Source organism: Notolepis coatsorum, assembly GCF_963971535.1.
Source record: "Notolepis coatsorum genome assembly, chromosome: 17".
In the NCBI taxonomy this organism is placed as follows: domain Eukaryota; kingdom Metazoa; phylum Chordata; class Actinopteri; order Aulopiformes; family Paralepididae; genus Notolepis; species Notolepis coatsorum.
Genome location: NC_140181.1, coordinates 18,166,816 through 18,186,815, shown reverse-complemented (window position 1 = coordinate 18,186,815; position 20,000 = coordinate 18,166,816). Strand labels below are relative to the sequence as shown.

Below are 20,000 nucleotides of genomic sequence, written 5' to 3'. Positions count from 1 at the left end.
CACACATATACATTGGATCACAATATGAAAACAGGTATACATTTTCTCCATTTACCAATAGGATTTCATAAAACACAATAAAGCCATAGGCTTGTTTCCATTGTGGTCCTTCATCATTGGTGTCAGTGGATTTATGTACTGGTGTGTGGACGTGGGTGTTTGTAGTGTCTGTATGTCAGGATGTGTGGTATAAAAACAAAAAAATACATACAATAATATTCCATTTTATAGACAATAAAAGAATAAAAAAGGAACAACACATATTAAAACCCTTTGTTTACTACTCCCAGCTACTTATGATCCACCTCTTTATAGCTAATTTAAAAGTGGAGAAGGGGCTTATGGTCTTCACCTCCATTGGTAGGCTATTCCATTGTACTGCTGCTGAATATAGGAATGCGTTTTGGCCTATTTTCCTATTGCATCTCACTGGGACGATGTCTGTAGGGCTCCCCCTGGTGGCGTGTCCGTGTACATCCCTTACCATGTTAAAATATCCACTGAGGTACTGAGGGACAGTATTCCCGAGTATCCTATGTGTTATGTTGAGTTTTATTTGAGAGACCCTCTCCTCAACCCTGAGCCATTTGAGGCTGTTAAAATGTGTCTGTGTAAGGTGAGTCCTGGGATGGAGTTTTAAAAAATCATTCTAACTAATTTGTTCTGAGCTGTCTGCAGCCTACCTTTCAGTGCTACTGTGATGCCAGTGTACCAGGAGGAGCATGCATAGTCATAATGACATTGGATCAGTGCCCCTGCCAGGACTTCCATTGCTGACCTGTTAATATAGGTGGACACTCTACCGAGAAATTTTATTCTCTGATTGATCTTTGTGACCACCTTTTGTGCCATGCTCACCCCTGATAAGGTGTTGTCCAAAATACATCCTAAGTATGTGACTTCCTCCTTTGCTGTTAACTCGATATCTCCTACAGTACCACTACCTTGAACCCAGGAGACCTCTTATGTCGTATGGCCGAGCCAAAAAGGATAGCTTCGGTTTTACCCAGGTGTAGGGATAACCTGTTTTCGACCAGCCAATGACTGATCTTGACAAGCTCTAGACTGAGTGACCTCTCTACTTCTCTTTTGTCCTGATGGGAGACCATGAGTGCAGCATCGTCCGCAAATAAAAACAGTTTACAATCACATGCAGTTTTCATGTCATTGATATATAAAAGAAATAAAAGTGGTCCTAAAATACTTCCTTGCGGCACCCCGCACGTCTGTTGGAGTGAGGAGGATATGGTCCCATTCATTTCCACTACTTGTTTCCTGCCTCTCAGATAAGACTCCATCCACCTTAAGGATATACTGTTAAAACCCATAGCCTTCAGTTTATATAAAAGTATGTCGTTATTTACCCTGTAGCCTCGTAGCTTTGAGGTTATTTACCGTGTAGCCTTGTAGCTTTGAGGTTATTTACTCTGTAGCCTCGTAGCTTTGAGGTTATTTACCCTGTAGCCTCGTAGCTTTGAGGTTATTTACCCTGTAGTCTTGTAGCTTTGAGGTTATTTACCCTGTAGCCTTGTAGCTTTGAGGTTATTTACCCTGTAGCCTTGTAGCTTTGAGGTTATTTACCCTGTAGCCTTGTAGCTTTGAGGTTATTTACCCTGTAGCCTCGTAGCTTTGAGGTTATTTACCCTGTAGCCTTGTAGCTTTGAGGTTATTTACTCTGTAGCCTTGTAGCTTTGAGGTTATTTACCCTGTAGCCTCGTAGCTTTGAGGTTATTTACCCTGTAGCCTCGTAGCTTTGAGGTTATTTACTCTGTAGCCTTGTAGCTTTGAGGTTATTTACTCTGTAGCCTTGTAGCTTTGAGGTTATTTACCCTGTAGCCTCGTAGCTTGAGGTTATTTACCATGTAACCTCGTAGCTTTGAGGTTATTTACTCTGTAGCCTCGTAGCTTTGAGGTTATTTACCCTGTAGCCTTGTAGCTTTGAGGTTTTATTTACCCTGTAGCCTTGTAGCTTTGAGGTTATTTACCCTGTAGCCTTGTAGCTTTGAGGTTATTTACCCTGTAGCCTCGTAGCTTTGAGGTTATTTACCCTGTAGCCTTGTAGCTTTGAGGTTTTATTTACCCTGTAGCCTTGTAGCTTTGAGGTTATTTACCCTGTAGCCTTGTAGCTTTGAGGTTATTTACCATGTAACCTCGTAGCTTTGAGGTTATTTACTCTGTAGCCTTGTAGCTTTGAGGTTATTTACCCTGTAGCCTTGTAGCTTTGAGGTTATTTACCCTGTAGCCTTGTAGCTTTGAGGTTATTTACCCTGTAGCCTTGTAGCTTTGAGGTTATTTACTCTGTAGCCTCGTAGCTTTGAGGTTATTTACCCTGTAGCCTTGTAGCTTTGAGGTTATTTACCCTGTAGCCTTGTAGCTTTGAGGTTATTTACCCTGTAGCCTTGTAGCTTTGAGGTTATTTACCATGTAGCCTTGTAGCTTTGAGGTTATTTACCCTGTAGCCTCGTAGCTTTGAGGTTATTTACCCTGTAGCCTCGTAGCTTTGAGGTTATTTACCCTGTAGCCTCGTAGCTTTGAGGTTATTTACCCTGTAGCCTTGTAGCTTTGAGGTTATTTACCCTGTAGCCTCGTAGCTTTGAGGTTATTTACTCTGTAGCCTTGTAGCTTTGAGGCTATTTACCCTGTAGCCTCGTAGCTTTGAGGTTATTTACTCTGTAGCCTTGTAGCTTTGAGGTTATTTACTCTGTAGCCTTGTAGCTTTGAGGCTATTTACCCTGTAGCCTCGTAGCTTTGAGGTTATTTACCCTGTAGCCTCGTAGCTTTGAGGTTATTTACCCTGTAGCCTCGTAGCTTTGAGGTTATTTACCCTGTAGCCTTGTAGCTTTGAGGTTATTTACTCTGTAGCCTTGTAGCTTTGAGGCTATTTACCCTGTAGCCTCGTAGCTTTGAGGTTATTTACCCTGTAGCCTTGTAGCTTTGAGGTTATTTACTCTGTAGCCTTGTAGCTTTGAGGCTATTTACCCTGTAGCCTCGTAGCTTTGAGGTTATTTACCCTGTAGCCTCGTAGCTTTGAGGTTATTTACCCTGTAGCCTTGTAGCTTTGAGGTTATTTACCATGTAGCCTCGTAGCTTTGAGGTTATTTACCCTGTAGCCTCGTAGCTTTGAGGTTATTTACCATGTAGCCTCGTAGCTTTGAGGTTATTTACCCTGTAGCCTTGTAGCTTTGAGGTTATTTACCATGTAGCCTTGTAGCTTTGAAGTTATTTACCATGTAGCCTCGTAGCTTTGAGGTTATTTACCCTGTAGCCTTGTAGCTTTGAGGTTATTTACCCTGTAGCCTCGTAGCTTTGAGGTTATTTACCCTGTAGCCTCGTAGCTTTGAGGTTATTTACCATGTAGCCTCGTAGCTTTGAGGTTATTTACCCTGTAGCCTTGTAGCTTTGAGGTTATTTACCCTGTAGCCTTGTAGCTTTGAGGTTATTTACCCTGTAGCCTCGTAGCTTTGAGGTTATTTACCCTGTAGCCTCGTAGCTTTGAGGTTATTTACCCTGTAGCCTCGTAGCTCTGAGGTTATTTACCCTGTAGCCTCGTAGCTTTGAGGTTATTTACCCTGTAGCCTTGTAGCTTTCCTTGGACCCTCTGGGCTTCCTCCCATTTCACTCTGACTGTGCTGTTGATCACTGATGCTGACACACCACCTGGAGCCTCCTGGGGAACTGAGAGAGAGAGAGGGAGAGAGAGGGAGTGAGAGAGAGAGAGAGAGAGAGAGAGGGGGAGAGAGAGAGAGAGGGGGGGAGAGAGAGAGAGAGAGAGAGAGAGAGAGAGAGAGAGAGAGAGACAGAGGGGGAGAGAGAGAGAGAGACAGAGGGGGAGAGAGAGAGAGAGAGAGAGACAGAGGGGACCGGTAGAAGATGGAGACAGTGAAACTTGATATAATGACAATAACTTTAAATGTTATCTTTTTTTTTTGTATCTACTTTTTCTCCTATTTTCTATTTTTCTCCCATCCCGATTTCGTATTTTCCAATTCTACCCTCCCCTGTCTCGAACGCTGTTAGGCCATGCCTCCCACAAGCCGGCTGCAATGTGGACGAAGCCTTGCATCACGTGTCCCCTCCGGTACACGAGGAGGCAGCCGTCGCATCTTTTCACCTGCACAGCGCGATCTCTCATCGGCGGGGGTCTGCGTGGGAGGGACACGCCGCCCTCGTCGCTTCCTGATTCTACTGCGCAGGCGCACCAACCGACCTGTAGGAGTCGCTGTCCACAATGTCCGATCCCCACCCACCAGGGGAATCATGTTAAACCCAGATTCGGCTCAAACAAGGGACTAAACACGTTTCGCAATTATGCCACATCAATGTGGAACGCCCTACCCAAAGCTGTAAAGGAATGTGAATCACTACCCACTTTCAAAAACACTCTCAAAAAATACTTACGGGAGACTGCAATTCTAAACTGGCCCCTGTAAATGTCCTAACCCAACTCCCTCCAATGTACAGTAATTTACCTAGTATGGTCTTGTCAATATTCCAATGTACAGTTTTGCTTGTTCAGTTGTACAGTGTCCCCCACCAACTCCTCCTACCCAACCTCCCCCCCCACCCCAACCTCCTCCAATGTATAGTTTCTATGTCAAATGTATATACTCTCTTTTCTGGACTCTTTTCGTATCACAAACAGTACTGTATTTGCAAATCTGGTATGTCATAAATGTATAGATGTAGCAGTACTGTCTATCTATCTATCTATCTATCTATCTATCTATCTATCTATCTATCTATCTATCTATCTATCTATCTATCTATCTATCTATCTATCTATCTATCTATCTATCTATCTATCTATCTATCTATCTATCTATCTATCTATCTATCTATCTATCTATCTATCTATCTATCTATCTATCTATCTATCTATCTATCTATCTATCTATCTATCGACACTGTCAATCACTCCATTCTAATGGACAAGCTAAAAGCAATTGGTTTTGATAGCTTATCAGTGAGCTGGATGCAATCCTACCTGGAGGGGAGAGAACAGATGGTAGAGGTAAACGGTACTCTATCCCCCCCCCTCACAGTGAGCTGTGGTGTTCCACAAGGAAGCATACTAGGACCGCTACTCTTCCTAATTTATGCAAATGACATGTCGTCAGCCTGTGACTGCAACTTGTTCCTGTTTGCGGACGACTCAGCCCTGCTGGTCTCTGACAAGAACAAGTTGCAGGTTGAAAAAACCCTCAGCTCGGAACTAGGCAAAATCTGCATATGGCTCGCTGATAACAAACTATCATTACACATGGGCAAAACAGAGTCCATTCTCTTCGGTTCAAATAACAAACTCAACAAGACCGACGGCTTCTCAGTTACAGTGGGTGACAATATTGTCACAAGGAAAGACGAAATTACCTACCTGGGTTCCATCCTAGAGGAAAATCTTTCCTGTGACAAAATGGCATCCAATGTAATAAAAAAAGTCAACCAACGAACTAGATTCCTGTACCGGATCTCCTCTCTGGTAAACAAGAATACCCTGAAGACTCTGGCAGGAGCACTCATTCAAGGGTACTATGACTATGCGTGCACCTCATGGTACCAAAGCACCTCAAAGGCGCTTAAAACAAAATTACAAACATCACAAAACAAACTGGTCAGACTACTACTTGACCTGAACCCCAGAACCCACCTCACCCCTGCCCACTTTGACAACCTAGGATGGCTTAGAGTAGACGACAGAGTACAGCAACTTGCAATGGGCCTGGTCTACAAGATACACTATACGACCGGGGTGCCCATGTACATGTCAAAATACTTCCCAAAGGTCAGTGAATACCACAACCACTACACCAGAGGAAGCTCAACAAATCATGTTAAACCCAGATTCGGCTCAAACAAGGGACTAAACACGTTTCGCAATTATGCCACAACAATGTGGAACGCCCTACCCAAAGCTGTAAAGGAATGTGAATCCCTGCCCACATTCAAAACCGCTCTTAAAGAGCACCTACGGGAGGCTGCAATTCGAAACTGGCCACCGTAAATGCCCAAAACCCCCACCACCTCCTAATAGACAGTCTCCTCCCCACCGCATGTATATATTCCCTCCCCGCCGTATGTATATTTCTCTCCCACCCACCCACCCCCCCCTAATGTACAGTCCCCTCCCCATCATATGTATATACTCTGTCAGGATCTAGGGGTAACAGTACTGTATATTGGAATACCGTTTATGTCACAAATGTATCAGTACTAAATACCTATATGTCCCTATGCCATAAATGTCATGTATGTTGTGTATGTCATACATTGAGAATTGAAAATGGGGGACCCTGATGGAAACAAGACAAACGTCTTTCTCAGGTCTGCATCCCCTTAACAATTGTATGTATTGAGCCGTACTGTATTGTACCCATTCTGCAATCTGTTAAATAAAGTTTTCATTCATTCATTCATTCTGTATGTCATGTATGTCATATATGTTATGATGAATTGAAAATGGGGGACCCTGATGTAAACAAGACGAAAGTCTTTCTCTGGTCTGCATACCCTTAACAATTGTATGTATTGAGCTGTACTGTACTGTACCCATTCTGCAATCTGTTAATAACATTTTTCAATCAATCAATCAATCAACCAGCTTCCCACCCCCTAATACTGCCAATTGTATTAGTATGAACGACCAGCCAAGCTGGTAGTAATGCCGAGAGCTGGGCTCGAACCCAGCATCTCCTGCATTAGTGGCGAGCGCCTTGCCCACTGCGCCACTTAGCCGCCTCCCTTAACTGTATTGTACCATTCTGCAATCTGTTAATTAAAGTTTTCAATCAATCAATCAATCAGGGCGGCTAGGTGTGCAGTGGGCAAGGCACTCACCACCAATGCTGGAGACGCTGGGTTCGAGCCCAGCTCTCCATATTGTTTTCAGTTTGGCTGGTCGTCCGTACTAATACAATTGGCAGTATTAGAGGGTGGGAAAACTGATGGGTGGGGATCGGACGTTGTGGACAGCGACTCCTACAGGTCGGTTGGTGCGCCTGCGCAGTAGAATCAGGAAGCGATGGGGGCGGCGTCCCTCCAAAGCGCAGACCCCTGACGCTGAAAGATCACGCTGCGCAGGTGAAAAGATGAGATGGCTGCCACCTCGAGTACCGGAGGGGACTCGTGCAATGTATGGCTTACACGTCCACATTACAGCCGGCTTGTGGGAGGCATGAAACAGCGTTCGAGACGGGGGAGGGTTGAACGATACGAAATTGGGATGGGAGAAAATAGAAAATGGGAGAAAAAGTGGATAAAAAAAAAAATCAATCAATCAATCACAACACTCACAGTCCTCTCCTGAGTGTCCGATCTCCACCACCGGACTGGGTCCCACTCCCTGCGAGTTCACCGCCTGCACCTTGATCTCGAAGGGCATGTAGGGCCCGGTGTCGTTGACGGAGAAGGGCGGAGCCTGGGCGTCGCCGTGGAGCCAGTTCTGGCCCCGCCCCCCGGCCGGCTGCCATGACACCTTGTACAGGAAGCCTGGTCCGTTGTGGAGGCTCCTGTCCATCACCTGTACACAGAGGTCAGGGGTCAGGAGGGGGTCAGGAGGGGGTCAGGGGGGTCAGGAGGGGTCAGGGGTGTGTGTGTGTACATGCTGTGTGTGTGTGTGTGTGTGTGTACATGGTGTGTGTGTGTGTGTGTGTGTGTGTGTGTGTGTGTGTGTGTGTGTGTGTGTGTGTGTGTGTGTGTACATGGTGTGTGTGTGTGTGTGTGTGTGTGTGTGTGTGTGTGTGTGTGTGTGTGTGTGTGTGTGTGTGTGTGTGTGTGTGTGTGTGTACATGTGTGTGTCAGTAACTCACCTCCCAGAAGATGACCAGGCTCCCTGGCTCTGTGGATTGGCTGCGCAGACCGTCTGGGTTCGAGTCCGGCACTAGACGGTTAACCAGACGTTACAAGGAATGTTTCCAGTATTCCAGACATTAATTGCAATAAAATATAAATTGGTAAAAACATTTGAAATGTTAGTTAGACGTCCTCCTCACCAGCAGGGGCGTGCTCTGGGAGGCGGAGGGCTCGCTGGCCTCGCTGGGGCCCAGCTCGTTGACCCCTACGACCCGGAAGCGGTAGGTGCAGAAGGGCTGCAGGCTCAGCTCCAGGTGGTTCACGTCCCCCGTCACTCTGGTCCACGTCCTCCAGCTCTCATCCTCAGAGTGCTGCTCCTCTCTCCACTGCACTACGAACTCTGAGGGGGGGGGGGGGGGGAGGAGGGGGGAGGGGGAGAGAGAGGGGGAGAGGAGGGGAGAGAGGGGGGAGAGTGGGGAGAGGGGGAGAGAGAGGGGGGGAGGAGGGGAGGGGGGGAGAGAGAGGGGATGGTGGGGGAGAGAGAGGGGGGAGAGGGGGGGAGAGAGAGAGGGGGGGAGGAGGGGGGAGGGGGAGAGAGAGAGGGGGGAGAGAGAGGGAGAGAGGGGGGAGAGAGAGAGGAGGGATAGAGGAGAGAGAGAGGATAGAGAGAGAGGGAGGGAGAGAGGAGAGAGAGGAGAGAGAGAGGAGAGAGGGAGGGAGGGAGAGAGAGGATAGAGAGAGAGAGGGGGGGGAGGAGGGGGGAGAGAGAGGGGAGGGCGGGGGAGAGAGAGGGGGAGAGAGAGGGGGAGGAGGGGGGGGAGGGGGGGAGGGGGGGAGGGGGGGAGAGAGGGGGGGTGGGGGAAGAGAGGGGGGGAGAGAGAGGGGAGGGCGGGGAAAGAGAGAGTGGGAGAGAGAGAGGGGGGAGGAGGGGGAGGGGGGGAGGGGAGGGGGAGGGGGGGGAGAGGGGGAGAGCGAGGGGAGGAGGGGGGGAGAGGGCGGAGAGAGAGACAGGGAGAGAGAGAGAAAGAAAGAGAAATAGAGAGAGAGAGAGAGAGAGAGAGAGAGAGAGAGAGAGGAGAGAGAGAGAGAGAGAGAGAGAGAGAGAGAGAGAGAGAGAGAGAGAAAGTGAGGGGACATTTATCAAATATATTGATGAAATCACTTTCAAAATAAGTTTAAATACTAAATAACTTTCAGATGACATAATACTGTACATAAGAAGTGCTGGGAAGATTATTTAGTACTCTGTATGTGTGTGTTGTTGTTGTGTGTGTTCAGTACCTATGGTAGGGCTGGTGTGTGTGTTGGTTACCTATGGTACGGCTGTTGTTGTGTGTTGGTTACCTATGGTAGGGCTGTTGTGTGTTGGGTACCTATGGTATAGCTGTTGTTGTGTGTTGGTTACCTATGGTAGGGCTGTTGTGTGTGTGTTGGGTACCTATGGTAGGGCTGTTGTGTGTGTTGTTGGGTACCTATGGTAGGGCTGTTGTGTGTGTTGTTGGGTACCTATGGTAGGGCTGTTGTGAGTGTTGTTGGGTACCTATGGTAGGGCTGTTGTGTGTGTTGTTGGGTACCTATGGTAGGGCTGTTGTGAGTGTTGTTGGGTACCTATGGTAGGGCTGTTGTGTGTGTTGTTGGGTACCTATGGTAGGGCTGTTGTTGTGTGTTGGTTACCTATGGTAGGGCTGTTGTGTGTTGTTGGGTACCTATGGTAGGGCTGTTGTGTGTGCTGGTTACCTATAGTAGGGCTGTTGTGTGTGTTGGGTATCTATGGTAGGGCTGTTGTGTGTGTTGGGTATCTATGGTAGGGCTGTTGTGTGTGCTGGTTACCTATGGTAGGGCTGTTGTGTGTGTTGTTCAGTACCTATGGTAGGGCTGTTGTGTGTGTGTTGGGTACCTATGGTAGGGCTGTTGTGTGTGCTGGTTACCTATGGTAGGGCTGTTGTGTGTGTGTTGGGTACCTATGGTAGGGCTGTTGTGTGTGCTGGTTACCTATGGTAGGGCTGTTGTGTGTGTTGTTGGGTACCTATGGTAGGGCTGTTGTGTGTGTGTGCTGGTTACCTATGGTAGGGCTGTTGTGTGTGCTGGTTACCTATGGTAGGGCTGTTGTGTGTGCTGGTTACTTATAGTAGGGCTGTTGTGTGTGTTGGGTATCTATGGTAGGGCTGTTGTGTGTGTTGGGTATCTATGGTAGGGCTGTTGTGTGTGTTGGGTACCTATGGTAGGGCTGTTGTGTGTGTTCAGTACCTATGGTAGGGCTGTTGTGTGTGTGTTCAGTACCTATGGTAGGGCTGTTGTGTGTGCTGGTTACCTATGGTAGGGCTGTTGTGTGTGTGTTCAGTACCTATGGTAGGGCTGTTGTGTGTGTGCTGCGTACCTATGGTGGGGCTGTTGTGTGTGTTCAGTACCTATGGTAGGGCTGTTGTGTGTGTGCTGGGTACCTATGGTGGGGCTGTTGTGTGTGCTGGGTACCTATGGTGGGGCTGTTGTGTGTGCTGGGTACCTATGGTGGGGCTGTTGTGTGTGTGTTGGGTACCTATGGTAGGGCTGTTGTGTGTGTGTTGGGTACCTATGGTGGGGCTGTTGTATGTGTGTTGGGTACCTATGGTAGGGCTGTTGTGTGTGTTGGGTACCTATGGTAGGGCTGTTGTGTGTGTGTGTTGGGTACCTATGGTGGGGCTGTTGTGTGTGCTGGGTACCTATGGTAGGGCTGTTGTGTGTGTTGGGTACCTATGGTAGGGCTGTTGTGTGTGCTGGGTACCTATGGTAGGGCTGTTGTGTGTGCTGGGTACCTATGGTGGGGCTGTTGTGTGTGCTGGGTACCTATGGTAGGGCTGTTGTGTGTGTTGGGTACCTATGGTAGGGCTGTTGTGTGTGTGTTGGGTACCTATGGTGGGGCTGTTGTGTGTGCTGGGTACCTATGGTGGGGCTGTTGTGTGTGCTGGGTACCTATGGTAGGGCTGTTGTGTGTGTTGAGTACCTATGGTAGGGCTGTTGTGTGTGCTGGGTACCTATGGTGGGGCTGTTGTGTGTGCTGGGTACCTATGGTGGGGCTGTTGTGTGTGCTGGGTACCTATGGTAGGACTGTTGTGTGTGCTGGGTACCTATGGTGGGGCTGTTGTGTGTGCTGGGTACCTATGGTGGGGCTGTTGTGTGTGCTGGGTACCTATGGTAGGGCTGTTGTGTGTGCTGGGTACCTATGGTGGGGCTGTTGTGTGTGCTGGGTACCTATGGTGGGGCTGTTGTGTGTGCTGGGTACCTATGGTAGGGCTGTTGTGTGTGCTGGGTACCTATGGTGGGGCTGTTGTGTGTGTTGGGTACCTATGGTGGGGCTGTTGTGTGTGTTGGGTACCTATGGTGGGGCTGTTGTGTGTGCTGGGTACCTATGGTGGGGCTGTTGTGTGTGTTGGGTACCTATGGTGGGGCTGTTGTGTGTGCTGGGTACCTATGGTGGGGATGTTGTGTGTGTTGGGTACCTATGGTGGGGCTGTTGTGTGTGCTGGGTACCTATGGTGGGGCTGTTGTGTGTGTTGGGTACCTATGGTGGGGCTGTTGTGTGTGTTGGGTACCTATGGTGGGGCTGTTGTGTGTGCTGGGTACCTATGGTGGGGCTGTTGTGTGTGTTCCCAGGGATCCAGCTGAGAGTCAGACTGCGGTCCTGAACGTCGGCCAGAAGCAGAGCGGTGGGAGGGTCCGGACGAGCTGTCAATCATGAAGAAGTTAGACTCTCACTCACTCACTCACTCACTCACTCACTCACTCACTCACTCACTCACTCACTCACTCACTCACTCACTCACTCACTCACTCACTCACTCACTCACTCACTCACTCACTCACTCACTCACTCACTCACTCACTCCTTCACTCACTCCTTCACTCACTCCTTCACTCACTCACTCACTCCTTCACTCACTCCTTCACTCACTCACTCACTCACTCACTCACTCACTCACTCACTCACTCACTCACTCACTCACTCACTCACTCACTCACTCACTCACTCACTCACCCACCCACCCACCCACTCACTCACTCACTCACTCACTCACTCACTCACTCACTCACTCACTCACTCACTCACTCACTCACTCACTCACTCACTCACCCACCCACCCACCCACTCACTCACTCACTCACCCACCCACTCACTCACTCACTCACTCACCCACGACGATGATGGAGCCACTGGCCGCAATGTGGTCCAGGTCAGTGATGACCTCACATGAGTACTGCCCGTTGTCGTCTGATTGGACGTCTGTCACTTTCAATGTTCCGTTCTCAAAGATGGCATACCTGGACGGCAGAGAGACACCTTGAGCTGGACACCTTGTGGGCTCTGAACCTTCAACCTGACATATTGTTGATAAAGGTTTTTCGGGTGAAGTCCTGCTCTGAGGGTTAGGGTTAGGGTTAGTTAGTTAGTTAGTTAGTTAGTTAGTTAGTTAGTTAGTTAGTTAGTTAGTTAGTTAGTTAGTTAGTTAGTTAGTTAGTTAGTTAGTTAGTTAGTTAGTTAGTTAGTTAGTTAGGGTCTGTGAGCACCTGACATCTCTGCCTATTGCTAGGTTTTAGTGAATCTTTCCCTACCTTCGCGTGGGGTATGTCTGGGAGTGTTGCATTTATTTTATTTATTAAAAATGTCTTGGACTTTATGGTGTTTTTGTGTTCTTGATTTATTGTGATGTTTCTTCTTAACTTGTTTAAAGAAGACGTGTCCGGCCCATGGGGACATTAACATGTGTTGTCGGGCCTTACAAATACATTTTGATAGATTTGATTTGATTCTCTGCTTCATAGCTGTAACCTGTGATGTAATAATTAGGGATGTCCGATATTATCGGCCTACCGATATTATCGGCCTACCGATATTGGCATTAAAATGTGATGTTTTTACATTTCTATAACCTTTATTTACCCAGGCAAGCAAGTAAGAACAAATTCAGATTTTATTTATTGTCAAAAGTATGCATAATGTTGTGTTTTTCCACAACAAGAGATATGTAATGTTAATTACCTGAAATTATTCCGTTTTTTGGGGGGGGGGGGAACCCTGCATATATCGGTATCGGTTGATATCGGTTGATATCGGTATCGGAAATTAAGAGTTGGACAATATCGGTATATCGGTATCGGTAAAAAAGCCAATATCGAGCATCCCTAGTAATAATGCAACACTGCAACAGTCTGTTGGTGTCTTATAAAACCACAAGGGTTGGGCACTGTGTGTGCATGACATAGAAATAAGATAATCAATCAAATCAATCAAAATCGATCATATAATATATTATATAATATATTTGAATGTATAATAATATTTGTTTACTGTTTGTTCTTCCCGTGTCCAGAGCTCTACACACCTACTCGAGACACTTTGTCCTCAGTACTCAGTTTAGACTTGCCACCATGTCCACTGATAGCAATCTCTGGAACCCCTATTGAGACTCTTGCTCTTAACTCTGTATGTACAGTATGTTTGATTATATACTTTTACAGTTATTATTTCAGTATTTTTTTGGGGTGGGGGGATTGTTCTTTTTTATTTTTAGACATCTATTTTAAATTTTCTGGGATTACAAAAAATTACCCTAAAACTATACTCATATTCACCACAGTATAAAACGGGAATGTATTGATGAAAAAATTATCAGTTTTTTGCAACTTGACCGGAAGAAACTCAATGACAATCGACAATATCATTAGATCCATAGCTATAATATTTAATATAGTTTTAGCACTGCAAACACCGGCATGTACCCCCATTCCATTACAGCGCTGGTGTCAGGATCCTAGGCCCGGTCATGGTTGGACGGGTCAGGATGGTAACTTTGAGCAGTGCTCTCCACCTGACAGTGGGCAGTACCCTCCACCTAACTTTGGGCAATGCCCTACATCTGACATTGGCCCTCGGCCTGATATTGGCGCCCTACCACCCTCTAGTGGTCACAAACAATTGGTGCACGCTACAATGACAAATATCTTGACCACTGTATTAACAATAATTAATTGTGTAATCAATGTGGTGTCCTGGTGTGTGCTGTCATTGTCTTTCCCTTCCCTGGTGTGATGTCATGCACTGTGTTGGGTTGTTAGGAGTTGCCTTTGTGTTTAGTTGTGTTTATTTGTTCTTTGCTTATTGTCTAGGGGTTGTTTGTGATTCTGTGTTGGCCAGGTGTTCTTAATTGTTAATTAGTTGGGGTATATAGGGTTCTGTCTGTCCTCCCTTCTGTGTGGCGACATTCCTCCAGTTACCCCCTGTTCCTCCACGTCGTGTCGCATCGTTCTCCCTCTAGTAAGTCTTAGTGTTTGTTGTTTTGTATTGTGAAGTTTGTTATTTAGTTTCTGTATTTTCCCTGTATTGCACTGGATTCTACAGTAAACACCCTTCTCCAAGCTTCACTCCTCGCCTCTGCCTCCTCCATTCTTTCCCTTTCTGTATTATTGCATTCTACCTAACCCCATCGTGACAGAATGTCGCCACCAATAATGAATACAGCAGAAAGGGCAAGCGATACCATTCGGGTCGTCCTGAGCCTGATGGCCGGTGAGACTGACATGAAGCATTACTCACCGGCCAAGTGGGGGTTCCTGCTCCGGGAGATCGACCAGGTCGCCATGGAGAATCCGACACTGGAGCCAGCGATGTGGGAGATGGCTGAACATGTTGCTGGCCTCATGGAGAAGCACAAGTCGGAGGCTAGGGTAGCTAGCCTGCCGACTGTTCTCAGGCTTACGGTCAGCCTAGATCCTCCCACAGCCGCTGAGGCTGCTCGGATGTCCATCGCCGATCTGTCGTCTACAGCCAACATAGCTCCGACCGTTAGCTTCGTGCCAATAGCTAACCGGTCGTCTCCAGTTAGCACAGCTCCGCCTGTTAGCTCCGCCACTATAGATGGCCAGACGTCCCCAGTTGGTACAGCTCTACCCGTTAGCTCCGCTCATACAGCTAACCAGACGTCCACAGCTAACATAGCTCCGCCGGTTAGCCTTGTGTCAAGGGCTAACCAGCCACTCCCAGCTAACCTAGCTCCGCCCGTTAGCTTCGTGTCAATAGCTAACCGGCCGTTTCCAGCTAGCACAGTCTCCACTGCCAGACTAGGCTCCAGGTTCAGGGTGAGCCTAGTATCTGAGACAGACCAGATGTCTCCAGCTAGCACAGTCTCCACTGCCAGACTAGGCTCCAGGTTCAGGGTGAGCCTAGTACCGGAGACGGACCAGATGTCCCAAGCTAGCCAGGCACTCCCAGCTAACCTAGCTCCGCCCGTTAGCTTCGTGTCAATAGCTAACCAGCCACTCCCAGCTAACCTAGCTCCGCCCGTTAGCTTCGTGTCAATAGCTAACCAGCCACTCCCAGCTAACCTAGCTCCGCCCGTTAGCTTCGTGTCAATAGCTAACCAGCCACTCCCAGCTAACCTAGCTCTGCCCGTTAGCTTCGTGTCAATAGCTAACCAGCCACTCCCAGATAACCTAGCTCCGCCTGTTAGCCCCGCTACAGTAGCTAACCAGACGCCCACTGCCACCCTAGGCTCCAGGTTCAGGGTGAGCCTGGTAGCTGAGACGGACCAGATGTCCCAAGCTAGTCAGGTCTCTGCAGCTAGCAGGCCTAGGAGGGCTATTAGGACAGGAGCTGCTAGGCTCTCCCCGACTGTTAGCTTAGCCTCGGCAGCTAGCCAGGCATTCTCAGCTAGCACAGTTCCCACAGTGAGTCCAGGGCCCACAGTTAGCCTAGCCCCCGAGGCTAGTATGGCTAGTAAGGCCTCCACAGCTGGTCCAGCTTCCACGCCCAGTCCAGCCTCTGCTCTGGGTCCTGGCTCCTCATCCCCGGATCCTACACCACGCCTCGCCGCCGCGACCGATCCGGTCTCCACGCCCTGCCCGGCCTCTCCACCTGGTCCGGCTGCCGTGCCGGCTCCCGGCTCTTCGACGGATCCTGGCTCCCCGTCTGGTCCAGCTCTGCGCCGTGATCAGCGTCCTGGTCCTCGCCGGGGTCCTCGCCGGGGTCTTCGCCGTGGTCTTCACCGTGGTCTGCGTGGGATCCTGCTCCAGGGGTCGTCGCCGCCGCACCTCCGGTCCGGCTCTCCTGAACTGGCCCCGAGTCCGGCGGCTGGAGGGTCTCTCGCCCGGGATCCTGCTCCAGGGTCCAGCTCCCCTTCCCGGGCTTCTACACCTGTACCCACCCCCCCTCGTCGGGCCTCGGTGCCCGTCCCCACTCCCCCTCGCCGGGCCTCGGTTCTCAGGTTCTGCCCCCCTCCCCGGGTCTCGGTGCCCATCCCCACCCCCCCTCGTCGGACCTCTGTTCCCAGGTCCAGTCCTCCTCCCCGGGCCTCTGTTCCCATCCCCACCCCCCCTCTCCGGGCATCTGCGCCCGTTTTCTACCCCCCTGGCTGCTATGCCCCTCCTGGGGTTTTCGCTCGGCCTCCCGGCCCCTGGTCTTCGGGTCTCCTCCCTGGATCCTCTCCGGGGTTCCAGCTTCCTCCCTCGCCTGGCTATGGACGTTGTCTTCGGTGGTCTGGAAGCCCCCCGTTGAGGGGGAGGTACTGTCAGGATCCTAGGCCCGGTCATGGTTGGACGGGTCAGGATGGTAACTTTGAGCAGTGCTCTCCACCTGACAGTGGGCAGTACCCTCCACCTAACTTTGGGCAATGCCCTACATCTGACATTGGCCCTCGGCCTGATATTGGCGCCCTACCACCCTCTAGTGGTCACAAACAATTGGTGCACGCTACAATGACAAATATCTTGACCACTGTATTAACAATAATTAATTGTGTAATCAATGTGGTGTCCTGGTGTGTGCTGTCATTGTCTTTCCCTTCCCTGGTGTGATGTCATGCACTGTGTTGGGTTGTTAGGAGTTGCCTTTGTGTTTAGTTGTGTTTATTTGTTCTTTGCTTATTGTCTAGGGGTTGTTTGTGATTCTGTGTTGGCCAGGTGTTCTTAATTGTTAATTAGTTGGGGTATATAGGGTTCTGTCTGTCCTCCCTTCTGTGTGGCGACATTCCTCCAGTTACCCCCTGTTCCTCCACGTCGTGTCGCATCGTTCTCCCTCTAGTAAGTCTTAGTGTTTGTTGTTTTGTATTGTGAAGTTTGTTATTTAGTTTCTGTATTTTCCCTGTATTGCACTGGATTCTACAGTAAACACCCTTCTCCAAGCTTCACTCCTCGCCTCTGCCTCCTCCATTCTTTCCCTTTCTGTATTATTGCATTCTACCTAACCCCATCGTGACAGCTGGCACACATGGCCATACGCCCACAGCGACCTCTGGCATCCAATGAGTTGAATAAAAGGATCTTTAATAATAATAATAATAATAATAATAATAATAATAATGTTTGTTTACTTGTGGTCTGGCGACGCCTCCTGGATCTTGTGGCCGTCCCGCCTCCAGACCACCTGGTGCCTGGTGAGCTGGGGGTCCTTATAGAAGTGACAGTCCAGTAGGGCGCTTTGTCCTCTGAGCATGCGCACATGCTGTGGGGGCGTGAGCATCACGGTCCGGTCTGATGGAACACAGACAGGAGGGGGTCAGGAAGTAGAGTTCAAGGGTCATAGCAGCTTGGGGGGTTACAGGTAGGATAGGTACATAGATAATAGAATTGTAGAATATAGAACACAGTGCAAAGTAGTAATGCTAAGTGATAACAGTAGTAGTAGTGAACAGTAGTGAGTGGCAGCATTAAATCAGACAGTAGTAATAGTGATGATGGTAAACATGATACACACTGTAGTAACAAAGTGTATCAAGTGTTAATACAAAATGGTCCTAACTGTCCTAACTGTTCTAACTGTTCTAACTGTTGTAATTAGCCTCTTAGCATGCACCGACCCGCATATGGGATGTTTTTAGGACGATTTGCCCACCGGTACTTTGGCGACCCCTAGTGGCTCGGATGTGCATATTTTGTAATACAATATATATATATCGAATTGAAGGCTTATTTTTTGCCTGTCGATAGCGACAAAATCCGACAAAATCCGTTCAGCGGTTCTCGGGTTACATGCCGGTATTTGAGGCATGTGCAAAGTACACGGTATTGCGCAAAATACCACTCCTGACTCTTGGCGCAGTAGCTCCGTCAATCTAGATCCGATCTCGAAAATTATTGTGGATCGTTGTAGCCAATGAGTGTGGCTTACCAATGAAACACCACGTGGGGATGTATGAATCTAAAGAACAAAAAAAACTAACGAGCGAAAACAGGAAGAGAAAAACAGCAGAATGAATTGAAGTCTATGAGAAAACTCACTTTTTCTTTTGTACACAGTTTACCAGAATCACTCCTAATCACTCATTTCTGAATAGATCTTTATGAAATTTGGACATGTACTACATAAGGCTTCAGGCTATGTGTCCGTATGGATTTGTAAGCCATACCACCTTCTGGGGAAATACTACCTCTGGACTACTAACTACTACAGAAAAACTTGAGTAACAAGTTTTTCTACAACTCAAGTTCAGACCTATGTTACTCTATTACGTTAGCAACTTCAGAATGTCATCTTTCAAAAGAGACCAGGCTCATGCATGTGCTATAAGTATAAAGTATGTTGTTTTGGTTTGCAAAAAAAGTATGCAGTCCTCAAGTTCAAGTTAAAGAATTGCCACTTTTCTGCCCGCTTGATAAGAGGCTAACTGTCCTAACTGTCCTAACTGTCCTAACTGCAGGGTTAGGGACCGGGTTAGGGTCAGACTCACTGAGGACCTCCAGATGAGCGCTGATGTTGACCACCGTGTCCTGAAGGCTGCAGCCGTACCTCCCGCTGTCCTCTCGACTGGCGTTGGACAACTCTATCGTCCCATTGGTCAGGAGGGACACACGGGGGTCTGACAGCAGAGACTCCATCCCCTCACGCACCCTGCACACACACACGCACGCACGCACGCACACACACACACACACACACACACACACACACACACACACACACACACACACACACACACACACACACACACACACACACACACACACACACACACACACACACACACACACACACACACACACACACACACACACACACAGAGTTACACACACAGAGTTACAGAGAGTTAATGTGGCCAGCGTGATCAATAGAGTATTTCATACTAACATAGACACAGCAGTAAATAATGATAATAATAATAATAATAATAATAATAATAATAATAATAATAATAATAATAATAATAATAATAATAATAATAATAATAATAAACTTTATTTTTATGGCACTTTTCATATAAGAATACAGCTCAGAGTGTTTCACAGCAGTAATGTAGACACAATGGCCATAAAATAGACATAAATATATATATAAAAGAAAAATCAGGCATAAATCCATCCTCTTTGATCAATGAATGTACTCTGGCTAATCAGTGCATGCATGATAGATAAACAGATCTGTGAAGATATGAGAGGACACGTGATAACTATAAACAACACATGATAACTATAAACAACACATAACTATAAACAACACATGATAACTATAAACAACACGTGATAACTATAAACAACATGTGATAACTATAAACAACATGTGATAACTATAAACAACACATGATAACTATAAACAACATGTGATAACTATAGGTGGTGGATGTCTCTGGGTCTTGGCCAAGATTGCAGTGACTGTTCTACGTGCACCACCGAGGCTATGGATCAGCTTCTTACCGTCTTCTGTCCGTGGTCTGTCAACGTGGTTTAGACATTGCGTTCATTGCTGGAAGTACTTCTATTCTATTCACATAATATGCTTACTACATATATCTATTCTATTCACATATATGCTTACCACTTGTATCTATTGCTATGTCCGCCCATCACAATCACACGAACTGTCTAACGCCTGTCCCGTCTCCCTGTGAGTGGCTGTCTCGGAGTGATGACCGGAGTGTTGGACGTCGCGTGATGAAGACCGGGAGGATGCGACCCTCTCTGCGCCGCCCCTTTGCCTCAAATAGATCCGCTATCAGCTCTATATTTAATCTTTCAAAATGTTCAGTTGCTATCGCTATCAGCTCTATCTTTAATCTTTCAAAATGTTCAGTTGCTATCGCATGCACTTATCTGTGTTTCACTACACATATGAGTGCATGCCTACCAACTGTTCGCCTGTTTTATTGCAACACTACTATCACAGACATCTAAGAAGGGAGATCCCCCCTTGAACGGCCCTTCTAAGGTTTCTCTCCTCCACACTGCCTGTGGTGCATTTTTTCCTATTGCTA

The 20,000-nt window shown here is 47.8% G+C and overlaps 1 protein-coding gene across 1 annotated transcript in view; it reads right to left on the bottom strand.

Moving 5' to 3' along the window:
* Nucleotides 1-20,000, bottom strand: part of LOC311243952 (neural cell adhesion molecule L1.1-like) — a gene marked incomplete at both ends in the record, with an annotated part of 71,850 nt that overhangs the window by 6,441 nt on the left and 45,409 nt on the right. The window contains 8 exon segments of the mRNA XM_084333359.1: nt 3,569-3,675; nt 7,291-7,516; nt 7,806-7,876; nt 8,003-8,188; nt 11,389-11,490; nt 11,957-12,084; nt 17,127-17,286; nt 18,483-18,575. Of these exon segments, the coding sequence (XP_084189485.1) occupies nt 3,569-3,675; nt 7,291-7,516; nt 7,806-7,876; nt 8,003-8,188; nt 11,389-11,490; nt 11,957-12,084; nt 17,127-17,286; nt 18,483-18,575 (1,073 nt within the window).